Below are 18,406 nucleotides of genomic sequence, written 5' to 3'. Positions count from 1 at the left end.
GTGATATGATGCGGTGGATGTAGTGGTTTTAGCAGGATGCTGTGACACCTACAGAGTTGGCAGTGAGGGTGGGGAGTCTCAAATAGGATGATTATAGGTCTTGGTTTGCTTGGGGGCGGTTCCAGTTTCCTCCTGTTACAGATCAGTTAACATCTGCTAATTTTTATTGCTTGTTTTTACTCTCTAAAGCATCCTCAGTTGTATGGTAAATTACTTGGTCCCCATAGTGTCGAAGGACAGGAGCAATAGCTAGATGTAGGAGAGGGAGGAAGGGAGAAGCAGTGCAAAGGCACAGAGGTGAGGAAATGCAGATGGCATTTTTAAAAATGGACTGCATTAATACGTTTAGATTGGGGGAGAAGAGCTAGAGGGTGGTGAGAAATAAAGCTGGAGAGGCTGATTAGAAAATTAACACCTATGTAACTTTTTCATCCGGATGGTTGCCACCAAACTCATATCCGTGTGTTTACTGGAAGATGGTAGCAGTAAGGCACGTTCTGTGAAGGTTTTTATCAGGACAGGCTTCAGTGGAAAGTTTTGAAATCAAATGGTCATTTATGACTTGCATTCCAAGCTAAACAACTTCTGTCTTTCTGGGTACTTTGTATATGAAGAAGAAAAACATTTAATGCAGGGATTGGTGAATTGGTCAATCAAGGAGCGAGGAGGGACTGTGTTATTGAGGTAGTGATTGGAATGAAAAGTATTGAGGTAGTTTTCCAGTGCTGTGGTTCTTAACTGGGGTAGAATAAAGAAGGGATGGACCAAGTGTTTGAAAGGAATATGGGGAAGGTCATTTGACTATTTTTTCTCGTTTAATGACCTAATATACTCTCACTTGTATTCAGTGTTGTATAGTCTTTGAAGTTTGACTCAGATATACACTGATTAACAGTAATTTATGTTGATATGCTGGGGCCTCCCAAACTTCTCTCTCCAGCCCTGATCTCTCTCCTGAACTCCAAGCTTAGACTTCCACTGCCCTTACGGACATGGCACTTGCTGTGTAATAGACATCTCAAATCCGGCGTCTCCGAAATTTTACTCCCGATCTGCTGCTCAACATTATTATGTGTCCCTAAACATTATTATTTGTAACTATATTATATAATTAGCAAAAGTATTAAAAATGTCATGTAGTTATTTCTTTAAGTATTATGTTGACCCAAATCTTGAAAGAAACAATAATTGTAGTAAATTCTTATCAAGCCAGGATTGAAAGTTATGATTTGGTTTTTGTAGTCAGTGTCTGGGGCCCATTCCTAGACATTTCAGTTTAAGAAGTCTGGCAGAGGACCAGGCTCCTGTACTTTGAAAGTGTTTGTCAGGTAATAGTCTCTACTGATTTAAGAACCACCGTAAAAAGAAACACCCCAGATTTAAAAAGAGATAAAAGAAAGGTGAGTAAAGAGAACTCTAGCAAAGGCACCATGGCTCTTTTATCTGTAGTTGTATATCTCCTAGTAAACATGTCCAAATTATTTTGGTTCAGAGAAAGTTCACGGATTTTTCTTATAAGTCACAAAACCTAGACCAAAAAATTTACAGCTGAAGACAAAACCCCAGGTTAATTGAATTACTTTGTATATAGCTTGTTGATAACAAGATTCATTGTCATTAAAGAGCACATCCCAGGTCAATTTGTTCTAAATGATGTTCATGGAGATACCCTTGTTGCTCGCCTAATTGCTCTACAAAGCATGGGGCTCAGAATTTCCTAACAATTTTATCTACAGCTTGTGACACACATATTTAATTTTAAAAGAAGTTGGCCTCGTCACAGAACAGTAAATAGAGTGAAGGTTTGAAACAGTATCCAGTAAATTAGAAATGCTGAAGAACCAGAATTATCCTCAACCCTGACTTTTAGAAAAAGCTGTTGCTATTGGGAATTTAATCTAGAAAGCAGTTTTTCAGTGGGTCAGTGCATGTTCAGCCCAGTAAGACTAAACTCTTCAGTCTGGTTTCCAAAGCTCTTTATGAACCTTCCCAGCATTTCTCACAGCCCCGCCTCTTAGGGGTGCTGGCTCTAGTTTCAGGCAGACCAGACTGGAACTTTCTCAGAACCCTACGCCTGCAGCCCTCAGTGATTTTGCATCAGTGTTCAGTTTTCTGCCTGCCCTGCTCGTTCATCTTAAAGATTTAAACCAAGTAGCAAGTTTCCCGGCAAGTCTTCCCTAATAACCCGCCTGGCCAGAGACGGGTGTTTCTCCTGTGTTTCCACACGACACAAAAACGTGCCTTTCATGGCAGTTCTGATATCGAGGTACCTAACCCACGGAGCTCATAGAAGACACGCTAGTTCTTTTTTTTTTTTAATTTATTTTTATTCAAGTATAGTTGATTTACAATGTTGTGTTAATTTCTACTGTACAGCAAAGTGATTCAGTTATATATATATTTTTTTTTCATATTCTTTTCCGTTATGGTTTATCACAGAATGTTGAATATAGTTCCCTGTGCTATACAGTAGGACCTTGTTGTTTATCCATCCTATATATGATAGTTTGCATCTGCTAACCCCAAACTCCCAGTCCATTCCTCCCCTACACTCCTCCCCCTTGGCAACCACAAGTCTGTTCTCTATGTCTGTGAGTCTGTTTCTGTTTCATAGATAAGTTCATTTGTGTTACATTTTGGATTCCACATATAAGTGATACCATATGGTATGTCTTTCTGACTTACTTCACTTAGTATGATAATCTCTACGTCCATCCATGTTGCTGCAAATGGCATTATTTCATTCTTTTTTTATAGCTGAGTAGTATTCCATTATATATATATACCACATCTTTTTTTTAACATCTTTATTGGAGTATAATTGCTTTACAATGGTGTGTTAGTTTCTGCTTTATAACAAAGTGAATCCGTTATACATATACATATGTCCCCATATCTCTTCCCTCTTGCGTCTTCCTCCCTCCCACCCTCCCTATCCCACCCCTCTAGGTGGTCACAAAGCACCGAGCTGATCTCCCTGTGCTATGCGGCTGCTTCCCACTAACTATCTATTTTACGTTTGGTAGTGTATGTACGTCCATGCCACTCTCTCACTTTGTCCCAGCTTACCCTTCCCCCTCCCCGTCTCCTCAAGTCCATTCTCTAGTAGGTCTGCGTCTTTATTCCCATCTTGCCCCTAGGTTCTTCATGACCATTTTTTTTTTTAGATTCCATATATATGTGTTAGCATATGGTATTTGTTTTTCTCTTTCTGACTTACTTCACTCTGTATGACAGACTCTAGGTCCATCCACTTCACTACAAATAACTCAATTTCATTTCTTTTTATGGCTGAGTAATATTCCATTGTATATATGTGCCCCATCTTCTTTATCCATTCATCTGTTGATGGACACTTAGGTTGCTTCCATGTCCTGGCTATTGTAAATAGAGCTGCAATGAACATTTTGGTACATGCCTCTTTTTGAATTATGGTTTTTCCAGGGTATAAGCCCAGTAGTGGGATTGCTGGGTCGTATGGTAGTTCTATTTGTAGTTTTTTAAGGAACCTCCATACTGTTCTCCATAGTGGCTGTATCAATTTACATTCCCACCAACAGTGCAAGAGGGGTCCCTTTTCTCCACACCCTCTCCAGCATTTATTGTTTGTAGATTTTTTGATGATGGCCATTCTGACCGGTGTGAGATGATATCTCATTGTAGTTTTGATTTGCATTTCTCTAATGATTAATGATGTTGAGCATTCTTTCATGTGTTTGTTGGCAATCTGTACATCTTCTTTGGAGAAATGTCTATTTAGGTCTTCTTCCCATTTTTGGATTGGGTTGTTTGTTTTTTTGATATTGCGCTGCATGAGCTGCTTCTAAATTTTGGAGATTAATCCTTTGTCAGTTGCTTCATTTGCAAATATTTGCTCCCGTTCTGAGGGTTGTCTTTTCATCTTGTTTATGGTTTCCTTTGCTGTGCAAAAGCTTTTAAGTTTCATTAGGTCCCATGTGTTTATTTTTGTTTTTATTTCCATTTCTCTAGGAGGTGGGTCAAAAAGGATCTTGCTGTGATATATGTCATAGAGTGTTCTGCCTATGTTTTCCTCTAAGAGTTTGATAGTGTCTGGCCTTACATTTAGCTCTTTAATCCATTTTGAGTTTATTTTTGTGTATGGTGTTAGGGAGTGTTCTAATTTCATTCTTTTACATGTACCTGTCCAGTTTTCCCAGCACCGCTTATTGAAGAGGCTGTCTTTTCTCCACTGTATATGCTTGCCTCCTTTATCGAAGATAAGGTGACCATATGTGCGTGGGTTTATCTCTGGGCTTTCTATCCTGTTCCATTGATCTATATTTCTGTTTTTGTGCCAGTACCATACTGTCTTGATTACTGTAGCTTTGTAGTATAGTCTGAAGTCAGGGAGCCTCATACCTCCAGCTCTGTTTTACTTTCTCAAGATTGCTTTGGCTATTCGGGGTCTTTTGTGTTTCCAAACAAATTGTGAAATTTTTTGTTCTAGTTCTGTGAAAAATGCCAGTGGTAGTTTGATAGGGATTTAATTGAATCTGTAGATTGCTTTGGGTAGTAGAGTCATTTTCAAAATGTTGATTCTTCCAGTCCAAGAACATGGTATATATCTCCATCTATTTGTATCATCTTTAATTTCTTTCATCACTGTCTTATAATTTTCTGCATACAGGCCTTTTGTCTCCTTAGGTGGGTTTATTCCTACATATTTTCTTCTTTTTGTTGCAATGGTAAATGGGAGTGTTTTCTTAATTTCACTTTCAGATTTTTCATCATTAGTGTATAGGAATGCAAGAGATTTCTGTGCATTAATTTTGTATCCTGCTACTGTACCAAATTCATTGATTAGCTCTAGTAGTTTTCTAGTAGCATCTTTAGGATTCTCTATGTATAGTATCATGTGATCTGCAAACAGTTACAGCTTTACTTTTTCTTTTCTGATTTGGATTCCTTTTATTTCTTTTTCTTCTCTGATTGCTGTGGCTAAAAACTTCCAAAACTTTGTTGAATAACAGTGGTGAGAGTGGGCAACCTTGTCTTGTTCCTGATCTTAGTGGAAATGGTTTCAGTTTTTCACCACTGAGGATGATGTTGGCTGTGGGTTTGTCATATATGGCCTTTATTATATTGAGGAAAGTTCCCTCTGTGCCTACTTTCTGGAGGGTTTTTATCATAAATGGGTGTTGAATTTTGTTGAAAGCTTTCTCTGCATCTATTGAGATGATCATATGGTTTTTCTCCTTCAATTTGTTAATATGGTTTATCACATTGATTGATTTGCGTATATTGAAGAATCCTTGCATTCCTGGGATAAACCCCACTTGATCATGGTGTATGATGCTTTTAATGTGCTGTTGGATTCTGTTTGCTAGTATTTTGCTGAGGATTTTTGCATGTATGTTCATCAGTGTTATTGGCCTGTAGTTTTCTTTTTTCGAGACATGTTTGTCTGGTTTTTGTATCAGGCTGATGGTGGCCTCGCAGAATGAGTTTGCAAGTGTTCCTCCCTCTGCTATATTTTGGAAGAGTTTGAGAAGGATAGGTGTTAGCTCTTCTCTAAATGTTTGATAGAATTCGCCTGTGAAGCCATCTGGTCCTGGGCTTTTGTTTGTTGGAAGATTTTAAATCACAGTTTCAATTTCAGTGCTTGTGATTGGTCTGTTCATATTTTCTATTTCTTCCTGGTTCAGTCTCGGAAGGTTGTGCATTTCTAAGGGTTTGTCCATTTCTTCCAGGTTGTCCATTTTATTGGCATAGAGTTGCTTGTAGTAATCTCTCATGATCCTTTGTATTTCTGCAGTGTCATTTGTTACTTCTCCTTTTTCATTTCTAATTCTATTGATTTGAGTCTTCTCCCTTTTTTTCTTGATGAGTCTGGCTAATGGTTTATCAATTTTGTTTATCTTCTCAAAGAACCAGCTTATAGTTTTATTGATCTTTGCTATCGTTTCCTTCATTTCTTTTACATTTATTTCTGACCTGATCTTTATGATTTCTTTGCTTCTGCTAACTTTGGGGGGTTTTTGTTCTTCTTTCTCTAATTGCTTTAGGTATAAGGTTAGGTTGTTTATTTGAGATGTTTCTTGTTTCTTAAGGTAGGATTGTATTGCTATAAACTTCCCTCTTAGAACTGCTTTTGCTGCATCCCATAGGTTTTGGGTCGTCGTGTTTTCATTGTCATTTGTTTCTAGGTATTTTTTGTTTTCCTCTTTGATTTCTTCAGTGATCTCTTGGTTATTAAGTAGCGTGTTGTTTAGCCTCCATGTGTCTGTATTTTTTACAGATTTTTTCCTGCAATTGATACCTAGTGTCATAGTGTTGTGGTCAGAAAAGATACTTGATACGATTTCAATTTTCTTAAATTTACCAAGGTTTGATTTGTGACCCAAGATATGATCTATCCTGGAGAATGTTCCATGAGCACTTGAGAAGAATGTGTATTCTGTTGTTTTTGGATAGAATGTCTTATAAATATCAATTAAGTCCATCTTGTTTAATGTATCATTTAAAGCTTGTGTTTCCTTATTGATTTTCATTCTGGATGATCTGTCCATTTGTGAAAGTGGGGTTTTAAAGTCCCCTACTATGATTGTGTTACTGTCGATTTCCCCTTTTATGGCTGTTAGCATTTGCCTTATGTATTGAGGTGCTCCTATGTTGGGTGCATAAATATTTACAGTTGTTATATCTTCTTCCTGGATTGATCCCTTGATCATTATGTAGTCTCCTTCTTTGCCTCTTGTAATAGTCTTTGTTTGAAAGTCTATTTTGTTGTTATAAAGCAGAAACTAACACACCATTGTAAAGCAATTATACTGTAATAAAGATGTTAAAAAAAAATTAAAATTAAAAAAAAAAAAAAAAAGTCTATTTTGTCTGATATGAGAATTGCTACTCCAGCTTTCTTTTGATTTCCATTTGCATGGAATATTTTTTCCATCCCCTCACTGTCAGTCTGTATGTGTCACTGGGTCTGAAGTGGGTCTCTTGTAGACAGCATATATACAGGTCTTGTTTTTGTATCCATTCAGCCAATCTATGTCTTTTGGTTGGAGCATTTAATCCATTTACATTTAAGGTAATTTTCGATATGTATGTTCCTGTTACCATTTTGTTAATTGTTTTGAGTTTGTTATTGTAGGTCTTTTCCTTCTCTTGTGTTTCCTGCCTGGAGAAGTTCCTTTAGCAATTGTTGTAGAGCTGGTTTGCTGGTGCTGAATTCTCTTAGCTTTTGCTTGTCTGTAAAGGTTTTAATTTCTCCATCAAATCTGAATGAGATCCTTGCTGGATAGAGTAATCCTGGATGTAGGTTTTTCCCTTTCCTCACTTTAAATATGTCCTGCCACTCCCTTGTGACTTGCAGTACTTCTGCTGAAATATCAGCTGTTAACCTTACGGGGATTCCCTTGTATGTTATTTGTTGTTTTTCCTTTGCTGCTTTTAATATTTTTTCATTGTATCTAATTTTTGATAGTTTGATTAATATGTGTCTTGGAGTGTTTCCCCTTGGATTTATCCTCTATGGGACTCTCTGTACTTCCTGGACTTGATTGACTATTTCCTTTCCCATATTAGGGAAGTTTTCAACTATATTCTCTTCAAATATTTTCTGTACCTTTCTTTTTCTCTTCTTCTTCTGGGACCCCTATAATTCGAATGTTGGTGCGTTTAATGTTGTCCCAGAGGTTTCTGAGACTGTCCTCAATTCTTTTCATTCTTTTTTCTTTATTCTGCTCTGCAGTAGTTATTTCCACTATTTTGTCTTCCAGGTCACTTATCCGTTTTTCTGCCTCAGTTATTCTGCTATTGATCCCTTCTAGAGAATTTTTAATTTCATTTATTGTGTTGTTCATCACTGTTTGTTTGCTCTTTAGTTCTTCGTTAGGTCTGGTGGGTTTTTGCCTTGCTCCTTCATCTGCTGTGTGTTTCTCTGTCTTCTCATTTTGCTTAACTTACTGTGTTTGGGGTCTCCTTTTCGCAGGCTGCAGGTTCATAGTTCCTGTTGTTTTTGGTGTCTGTCCCCAGTGTCTAAGTTTGGTTCAGTGGGTTGTGTAGGCTTCCTGGTGGAGGGGACTAGTGCCTGTGTTCTGGTGGATGAGGCTGGATCTTGTCTTTCTGGTGGGCAGGTCCACGTCTGGTGGTGTGTTTTGGGGTGTCTGTGGCCTTATTATGATTTTAGGCAGCCTCTCTGCTAATGGATTGGGGTTGTGTTCCTGTCTTGCTAGTTGTTTGGCATAGGGTGTCCAGCACTCTAGCTTGCTGGTCGTTGAGTGGAGCTGGGTCTTGGCGTAGAGATGGAGATCTCTGGGAGATTTTCCCGTTTGATATTACGTGGAGCTGGGAGGTCTCTTGTGGACCAGTGTCCTGAACTTGGCTCTCCCACCTGAGAGGCACAGCCCTGATGCCTGGCTGGAGTAACAAGAGCCTGTCATCCACACAGCTCAGAATAAAAGGGAGAAAAAAAAGAAAGAAAGAAGAAGATAAAATAAAACAAAGTAAATTAAAATAAAGTTATTAAAATAAAAAATAATTATTAAGAAAAAAAATATTTTAAGTAATAAAAAAGGACAGACAGAACCCTAGGAGAAATGGTAAAAGCAAAGCTATACAGACAAAATGACACACAGAAGCATACGCATACACACTCACAAAAAGAGAAAAAGGGGAAAAAAATATGTATATCGTTGTTCCCAAAGTCCCCCTCCTCAATTTGGGATGATTCGTTGTCTATGCAGGTATTCCACAGATGCAGGTACGTCAAGTTGACTGTGGAGATTTAATCCGCTGCTCCTGAGGCTGCTGGGAGAGATTTCCCTTTCTCTTCTTTGTTCGCACAGCTCCTGGGGTTCAGCTTTGGATTTGGACCCGCCTCTGCATGTAGGTCGCCTGAGGGCGTCTGTTCTTCGCTCAGACAGGACAGGGTTAAAGGAGCAGCTGATTAGGGGGCTCTGGCTCGCTCAGGCCGGGGGGAGGGAGGGGTACGGATGCAGGGTGAGCCTGCAGCGGCAGAGGCAGGCGGGAAGTTGTAGCAGCCTGAGGCGTGCCGTGCGTTCTCCCGGGGAAGTTGTCCCTGGATCACGGGACCCTGGCAGTGGCGGGCTGCACAGGCTCCCAGGAGGGACGGTGTGGAGAGTGACCTGTGCTTGCACACAGGCTTCTTGGTGGCTGCAGCAGCAGCCTTAGCGTCCCAGGCCCGTCTCTGGGGTCCGCGCTGATAGCCGCAGCTCATGCCCGTCTCTGGAGCTCCTTTAGGCGGTGCTCTTAAACCCCTCTCCTTGCGCACTAGGAAACAAAGAGGCAAGAAAAAGTCTCTTGCCTCTTCGGCAGCTCCAGACCTTTTCCCAGACTCCCTCCCCGCTAGCCGTGGCGCCCTAGCCCCCTTCAGGCTGTGTTCACGCAGCCAACCCCAGTCCTCTCCCTGGGATCTGACCTCCGAAGATGGAGCTTCAGCTCCCAGCCCCCGCCCGCCCTGGCGGGTGAGCAGACAAGCCTCTCGGGCTGGTGAGTGCTGGTCGTTGGCACCGATCCTCTCTGCGGGAATCTCTCCACTTTGCCCTCTGCACCCCTGCTTCTGCGCTCTCCTCCGAGGCTCCGAACCTCCCTTCGCCACTCGCAGTCTCCGCCCACGAAGGGCCTTCCTAGTGTGTGGAAACTTTTCCTCCTTCACAGCTCCCTCCCACTGGTGCAGGTTCTGTTCCTATTCTTTTGTCTCTGTTTTTTCTTTTGCCCTACCCAGGTACGTGGGGAGTTTCTTGCCTTTTGGGAGGTCTGAGGTCTTCTGCCAGTGTTCAGTAGGTGTTCTATAGGAGCAGTTCCACGTGTAGATGTATTTCTGATGTATTTGTGGGGAGGAAGGTGATTTCCGCGTCTTACTCTTCGGCCATCTTAAAGCTCCTCCCCTACCACATCGTCTTTATCCATTCATCTATTGATGGACATTTAGGTTGTTTCCATGAAAGACACACTGTTCCTTACTAATCTCCTAGTTCAACAAGTAGTGGGTACAAAGCAGGAAATTGTAATAATAATGCAATTTGGAAAGATTTGTTTTATCCCCATTGGAAAATAAAATAAAATTTCAGTTTGTTTTTAGTTAACTAGAAGGTTGTGTTCTCAAAATCAGCTTTAAAAAGGTGGAATAACTATTTTCTAAGCATTTTAGCTAATGGAAATTTTATAGGTAATGCTGACGGTCTGGACAGATTGTGTCAGAAAAATGTTTAATTAGTACATATTGAAAATGAGTGAGGGAGCAAGAAGAGACCAACTTCATTAACTCAACAGACTCTTACTAATTACTTAAGATATGCTGGGCTTTGGGAACAAAATAATTTTGGAGTGTTTTCACACATATAATTTCATTGATATTTCCAACTTAATGGTGGAAGGAGTTCAAAAAAGGTTCATATGATTGAATAAACATCTTTCTGACTATCAAAATTTAATCCACTGGGATGTCACCCAGGGCTGGAGAAGATTAATTTACTCTTGCCTCCATGTGATTCAAGATGATTTTTTACATTAATATACCTGCCAATGTGCACAGTTTGCATTAAGAAAGCAGTTTACTTACTTGACATGATTTTGCTTATTTCATGCAAAGTTTAAGTTATTGGGAGCCTCCATAAATGTTTGATAAATGGGTAAATGAATGAACAAGCAGTATAGTATTTCCACTTTGAAAGAATTTGTCTAATTGATTAAATCTAAATGGGTCACTGATTTTGTCATCTCTTTGTAGATTTGATATCACAGGAGGATATTTATGAAATTGAAATTGGGTGGTTTTGTTGCCGATCTTGTGTGACAAGAAAATCTTTGAAGGAGCACATTATGTATAAATTAATTTCACTGCTTTTTAAAATGTTTCTCTTTCTCTAGATTTTAGTGCCAATTATTTCTAATAAGAACAACCATAAATCCTGGTCCTGTTTTATTTCACAAGACATGGAACGTCACATAGAAGTCATGAAAAATAAAATGCATGTTTTTAGGGGAAAAATGTTGAGAAGAACTCTTCTACCAATTCCCACTATTGCAGGAAATGTTGACCTGGATCAGAAATGTTCAGAGACCAAGTACGTAATGATATGGTTTACACAGGATATCAACATGGAGAGCCAACACACCCATTTAATATCATACCCCCAGCAAACTGTTGGCAAAATATCAGAATTATTATAACTACAGCGTATTTTAAAAAATAATGTACAGAAACACCATATATATTATTTCCTTTCAAAGTATTCTTTCTAAAAGCAGACTGTACAAAAAGCAAGCAGTACCAATTGGCATAATGTCAACAATACTCTTCTAGTAAAATGTTTTTGAGGACATTATGATTCTTTAACAATATTTTAAATGTTAGAGACATGCCCATGACAGATAACAATGTCACAACTCAAATTGAAACTATAAAATTAATAGATCTGATTTTGAAGTATTTATATTTAGAAAACTAGCTTATGGATTCATAAAATAGCTATTAAAATTCAAGTCCTATCCTTATTTGGATGAAATGATTCATTTTTGTATTTTTAATCATTTCAATGTTTGTAGACTAGAGCCAAATGAAAGGACAGTACTCCATGCAATTGAATCAGTGGTTATTAAATGGTCGCATCAAATCCAGGAAATTGTAGAAAAAGATTTAGTGCAGCCTTTGCTGAATGGTCTTCACTCAAATCCTCAAACTGAACTGGATTTCTGGATGATGAGGAGAGAGAACCTAGCATGCATTTATGATCAAGTAAGTTGAGAGCCCTAGAAATTGCTTGCCAGCTGAATTAGCAAAGTCAGTTGTAGAATTTGGTCTCCAAAGCCATGATTTCCAGTAACGTTAAAGGTTTAATACACTGTCTTTGAACGACTTAATTGTCTGTTTTCTTATTCCAAAGTTCTGTATGGTATGCATTCTTAAAATTAATGGGGATTAAAAGTAATTTTGCCTTTTTGAGACTATTTTGACAGTAATTGGAAACACTTTGTGGCAAAGAAAGAGTAGTTCCCAAGGGAAATGTTGAAGATTGTAAGATTTAATTAATCTAGTTGATGTAATTAATTTGGGAAAGGAGTAGATTTTGCCTAGTGGAGAGATGCAACTTTGGAAGAACTAACTGGTTCCTCTGCTGGTGTTTACCATTAGAAGTTATTCAGTTTAATGTTCTAAAAACTAAGACATTCATTCACATGTTCACCTATCTCTTAGAGATTTTCTGAAACAGATTTTATATGGAAAAGTTAATATTTTACATGTATAATAAAATGTATATTAACAGGCTTTTTGAAAATTCAAATTAAGAGCTATAAATGTAAAATAACATACAGGCTTAAGGAAAAAAATTATTTTAAAAATTATTTTTAACTTGAAACCGGGTATGTCTTTCGTATTAAATACTGTGTGTATTGTGCATGAATGGAATATAATTTAAATATTTTATTGCAGAGTGCATTTATTTAGTCATTAATCTAGCATATATATATATATTTTTCAATTTAGCTTCAGGCTCCCATTGTCCTCAAAATGGTTAAGATCCTGAAAAATAAGCAGAGCAGCTATTTTCCAACTTTGAAGGGTATCTTCATGGCTGTGAAAAATGGTAAGACTCGTGTTCCTCGGCCTGGCATCAGTGGTCCCTCCTGATCTGACTCCTGCCTGTCTGCTCAGCCTCCTCTACCCTTCTACCCTTAGCGTGCTCATGAAATGACTGCCCTTGACTCTTCTAATGATAAGTCCGTCTTAATTATCTGCAGTTTATTCTCCGGCTATATTAAACCATTTTTCGGGTATATAGTAAGTACCTACCAAAGTGGCTCTAGATTGAACTTTCAATGAGAGTGTATGTGTGTGGAGGGGAAAGGCCTTTGGTATTTAGCAAAGGTTCATTGAATGCCCAGCATGGAGGTTTTCTAATCAACACTTGGGCTGCAGTTAGTCCAGTGACTCCCCAGTAGAATCTCTGAATTTGCTTAACATTCACCATTTATTTAACTCATAAGAACGCAAAGTCATCATTGAAGTTTTGGTGAAGATTAAACGCACAGAGAGGAGGGTTTGTTTGTTGAATTTTGAACAGGTAATACATGTACATTGTTAAAAACCAGAAATTATAAACAGATATTTTTAATTTAAAAAGGAAATTGTATAAGTGAAAAGTCTCCTTATCTTCTCAGTACCCAGTTTCAACCTCGCCCAGGCGTAACACCCCTCCGTAGTTTTTTTTATTTCTGTTTCTGTTTCTTTAGACATGTGTAAGCAAATACGGATATGATCCGTGATACTAAAGTTTTAAACGATAACATTGTAAGATAACATGGCCCAATAGCTTGTTTTTGTTTCTAACATGAGAAAATTATTTTTAAATTTTTTCCTATGTAACATGTGGATGGTTAGGAAATACTTAAAATCTACTTTGAAAATGTTTTGCTATCTCTTCAGGCTTTTGTCCAAGAACTCTGTTTGAAAAGAGGCCTTAAGACAAGAGGGCATTAGATCTGGATTTCTATCCCAGATCCACTCAGTACATCTTAAATTTGCTGCGTCCCTGGTTTCTGTTGGCCAACTTGGCATACTGACACCTTCGTTGTATAATTGTTGCAAGAATTAGAGCACCATTTCTTAACCTTGTCACCGCTGACGTTTTGGGCGGGATAATTCTTTGTTGTGGGGAACCACCCTATGCATTGCGGGGTATTTAGCAGCGTCCTTGGCCTCTATCCACTCCCCCCATGCCCATTGTGACGACAAAAAATGTCTCGAGACATTGCCAAGTGACCCTTGGGGGGAAACCTCCCCTGGCTGAGAACCAATGAATTGAAGACCTAAATATACAGTGCACAGAGTACTAGGCACATAGTAAGTGTACCCTCAATAAACAGAAGCTGCTTGCATTTTTTCTGGTAGTAAGATTCACATTTTCTGTGGATAAAACTTTTCCAGGAATGAATCCTTAAAAGGGTCCTCAGAGCCTTTTGAGCATATGAACTGGAGATTCAGGAGAAAACACTTGCAGTAGAACAAGTGGCCCAAAGCCATTCTCAGTTAGAGGTAGAAGGCTCTCCCAAAGACCTAGTCGAGGCTTTGTAAAATCACTAGAAGTGTTTATCACATTTTAAGGGCACTTTACCTTTACATGGAATTATTGGATTTTGAAATTAACGTTGTTGAAAACACACTAATTTCAAAACATGAGTGCGTCTGAGGAAAAAATAGTTCCTGGACCCTCTCTTTCTTCCCAGGTCTTTATTGTTAGGTGGAGAGATTAATTGGTTACATGTCAAATAGAGCAACATGGGTGGGTGCATACCTGACTCTGGCAGCCAAAAAAAAAAAAAAAAAAAGTCTGGCAGTTTGTTTTGTTTTTGATTTCTGACAGGAGTCTTTTGGGATAACACCAGAAAATAAGGAATTTACTTTCCTTCATTCCCTACCTTCATAAATAAAGCCCATTTTCAGTTAATCAAAGGTATTTGTAGCCTCAGGAGTACAATGAAGTCTGATGGAGATCCATTTAGGGTACATTAAAAGGACCAGTTTTAATCAAGAGAAAATTTGGATTAGATTAAGCAGTAATTAATCATAACTATTTCAGTGTTGTCTTCATATATAGCTTTTTAAAAAAGTATTCCTTATTCCTACCATGCATAACAATTTTTTAAATTGAGGTAAAATTCACATAACATTAAAAAAAAGTTTTTAAAGTGTACAGATTGGTGGCATTTAGTGAATTCACAATATCCCGTAACTATTGCCTCTGTCTAGTTCACAATATATTCATCACCCATGCTCGACAATTTCAGTAGTTACACTGTGGCTAATAATATAATGGAAAATTTTTCATGGTGTGAGTTACTCTTATAGGACACTAGAATGAGATAATAAATGATTCAGTTGTGCTGGTACCAAGTGCGTGGGAGGAGTTAACTTTCTGGTGATGATGCTGGTGAGTCTTCAGTCAACTTTCTGGTGATGATGCTGGTGAGTCTTCAGTCACAATTTACTTGTGAGTAACTACGCCTGGGCTCTCTTTGAAGGGTTGTTACAGCCGGACAGTGTCTAAAGCCTTCCTAACCTGTCCTGTGTCAATGGTACGGTAAGTGATATAAAAAGAAAGAGGCAGCATTTAAGTACAGCCATGTTGTTTTGCATTGTTCTCTTGACCTTGTGAAGTGACTTCAGATAAAAGAGGCTGCCTCACATTAACGGTGGTTTCCTTTCAGCTCTTCTCGAAGCCCAAGACGTGGAACTTTACCTGAGACCCCTGAGGAGACACCTTCAATGTGTCCAGGAGACGGAATTCCCACAGACTGGTGTATTAATTGCCCCGTTATTTCATACCATCTGTCTAATCTGGAGTCATTCCACGTTTTATAATACCCCTGTTCGGGTTATAGTTCTATTGCAAGAGTTTTGTAATCTCTTCATTGACCGGGTATGTGGCATGAAAAAAATAGGAACAATAAGAATTATTACCGTGTGGTAGGTTTTATGAGATCAAGGAGGAATGAATAAATCCAGTCTACAGAACACCTTTTTCCCTTTTCTTTTTTCATAAGACTTTTATGGTAACAAAGGCCAGATGACTTTCTATCCTAAAAGGCAAAGGAGCTCTGGAAATAAGTCAGATACAGTCAAGGGACAGGTTGTTACTGGATTCTGTTTGTTTAGTATCCTACCTTTCTTCAAAAGAGATTTAAGGCAGCTTCTAATAAAAGGCACGCACACGTAGTACTTTCTTTGTAGCTTTCCCTTTGGTTTCCACAGGAACACTGGCTGAGGGAAGACTTTTGGAAAGGGAAGTAAGTTAAGAGAATCTGGCAGAAAAAAAATGATCCTTCAAAAATAGTAGTAGAATTATATTGAAAGCATTCTGATTCATGGTTGATCTTTAAAAATCTTGTTTATAATTGTTTCTCTACTCTTCACTTAACTTGCAAAATGTTAAAAAAAAAAAAAATTGGACTGCTTCCTCATCCTGTGGGAACTTTAATTACTCTTGTGTCTGTAATATCAGAGACTATTTCATAATTTGAGAGCTAAAAGATACTTGCAGGGCATATCATCCAGTGATTGTTTATTGAGGGCGTGTGTGTCTTAGTCTGCTTGAGTTGACGTAACAAAATACCACAGGCTGTGTGGCTTTATTTTCAGGAATTGCTTTCTCACATTTTTGGAGCCTGGGAGACCAGATCCAGGTGCCATCATGGTCGTGTTCTGACTAGAGCGTTCTTCCTGGCTTGCAGATAGCTGCCTTTTCTCTGTGCCCTCACACTGAGGGAAAGATCTCCCTCTTCCTCTTTTTAAAAAACCACAGTCCTGTCAGATCAGGGTCCCGCCCTCATGACCTCATTAACCTTAATTACCTCCTAAAGATTCTATCTCCAGGTAGTCACAGTGGTGGTTAGGGCTTCAACACAGGCACTTTTTTGGAGAGGGTGTCACACTTTAGTCCATAGCAGGGTCTATATCAGGGTGTGTGTCTGAACACCTAAGGAGTTTTTGTAAAACAGATGCCAGAGAATCAGAATCTGTGCATATGGCTTAGACTTTGAGTTGCTAAGTAAGAGCGCTTCCTATGAGAATTGGATCATTTCCAGCTGCAACTGGCAAACTGAAGCAGAAAAAGAGAAGTGTCTAAGTTCATGTGAACTGGAAAGTCTAACAGTACAAAGACTTGAGGATTAGCTTGCTCCAGGGGACTCAGATGATAATTTCAAAGCTCTGTTTTGCTCGTTTGTGTTTGACTTGATTCTCAGGCTCTCATCACGTGTTAACCAAGGTGGCTTTTGGTAGCACCAGGTGGATATCCTTCTAGTAGAGGAACTTCCCTGGAAAGAGGCTGACTTTGTTTTTCGTTCTGGACCAATGGGTTTTATTTTCACTCCTGGAACAATCATGTGGCCAGGGAGATAGGATATCTTGGACAGGCCTGCATCACTAGCTCAGAGAAGGGTGGGCAACTGTGATTGACCTAAATCCCTGATCTAGTCTAATGCTTCTCAGTGGTTTTCACCTCATGACTCACATAGAAATTTAAAAATTTTCATTGCACAGTGGGGTAAAATTGGAGGGGACTGGGAACCCTGAAAATCTGCTCATAGTCAGGGCAAGCTGCTTGGAGCTTCTGCTGCCCCAGGCCCCAGAACCTTGCTTTTCTAAACGTTAAAGAGAACAGTGTTGTAGCAGAAACTGGTTGGGGAACTGTGTTCCATTCTAATCCCGATACTTTTTCAGATGAGTTAATGGAAACTTGAAAGATATCATTTGCTCACTTTGCTTGAGCATTTAGGGGGAAATCCAAATTAAAGAACAGGTTTCCTGAGGTGTAGTTTACCGTTTCTGGACTACCTATGAGATTGAGGTGTGCATGTGTGTCTTCCTCTCTGCTTCCAAAGAGGTGGAATGGTGTATGGAAAGGGCTTTGGGCTCAGACCAACCAGGATTCAAATCTAATTGAACCAGGGGACTTCCCTGGTGGTCCAGTGGTTAAGACTCCACGCTTTCACTGCTGAGGGCCCGGGTTCAATTCTTGGTTGGGGAACTAAGATTCCACAAGCCGTGAGGCACAGCTGAGAAAAAAAAAGATCAAGTTGAACCATTTTAGAGTAGTTAAATCACTTTTCCGAGCCTCACTTTCCACGCTTGTAAGTGCCCTGTTCATGGGCTTTTGTAAAGATCAAAAGAGAGAACCTCAATGAAATGCTCATTGTGGCATTTAACAGAGACTCAGTAAAAGTTAGTTCCAAACTCTTGCCTTACAAAATAGTTGCAGCTGTTGATAGGAGATAACAGGTCTGTTCCTTGCTATATTTTAGCATCTCTTCTGGCTTCATTCTGTTTCTCTGTTGTGCAGACTCAGTTTTGCTCTTTTGTTAATGAGTGCACTGGGTCCTAATGGCTTGGATCTCCATGTGAAAGGCTTTGATCCCTACTGCAGGATTAACCACTGTGACCACCGCTTCTCCCAAACCCCTTTTGAGGGATCCTCATCTCATTTTGAGAATGATCCAAACTTTTACTGCAAAGCCCTGTTAGTGTAGAAACCTCAAAGGTTGTCATTCACTATTGTAGTTGGCTTGCAAGGAGCCCTGGTTACCTGTAAGCCTATAAACCTATTATCCCCGGCTCCTAGGCTGTGTCAATGGCCAGAGTTTGCCAAGCTCCCAAGGAAATAATGTCGTTTCTCTTGTTCCTTAGTTACTATTCCTGGCTTATGTCCAAAGGTTCCGTCGACCTGATTTCCTAGGTTCTCCAAGTGGACTTTGTAGTAAATCTGCCCCAACATGTTAGGAATCAAAAATGGGCAATGAGTCAACTTTCATACCCGGGTTCTCTGAAGAGCTAAACTCCGCACCACCTGCCACCACCCCCAGTCGTTTGCTGTCTAACTTACTTTTAATACTTTTTTTTTTTTTAAATACTTATTTAACA

The 18,406-nt window shown here is 39.2% G+C and overlaps 1 protein-coding gene across 1 annotated transcript in view; it reads left to right on the top strand.

Moving 5' to 3' along the window:
* DNAH11 (dynein axonemal heavy chain 11) overlaps window positions 1-18,406 on the top strand; it is a 335,383-nt gene that overhangs the window by 5,844 nt on the left and 311,133 nt on the right. Inside the window, 4 exon segments of the mRNA XM_061198505.1 lie at window positions 10,858-11,054; window positions 11,536-11,725; window positions 12,476-12,575; window positions 15,196-15,407. Of these exon segments, the coding sequence (XP_061054488.1) occupies window positions 10,858-11,054; window positions 11,536-11,725; window positions 12,476-12,575; window positions 15,196-15,407 (699 nt within the window).

The sequence above is a fragment of the Eubalaena glacialis genome, chromosome 8 (genome assembly GCF_028564815.1).
Source record: "Eubalaena glacialis isolate mEubGla1 chromosome 8, mEubGla1.1.hap2.+ XY, whole genome shotgun sequence".
Taxonomy (NCBI): Eukaryota; Metazoa; Chordata; class Mammalia; order Artiodactyla; family Balaenidae; genus Eubalaena; species Eubalaena glacialis.
Note: the sequence above shows the minus strand (reverse complement) of the source record. Positions and strands in the feature narration are given on the sequence as shown.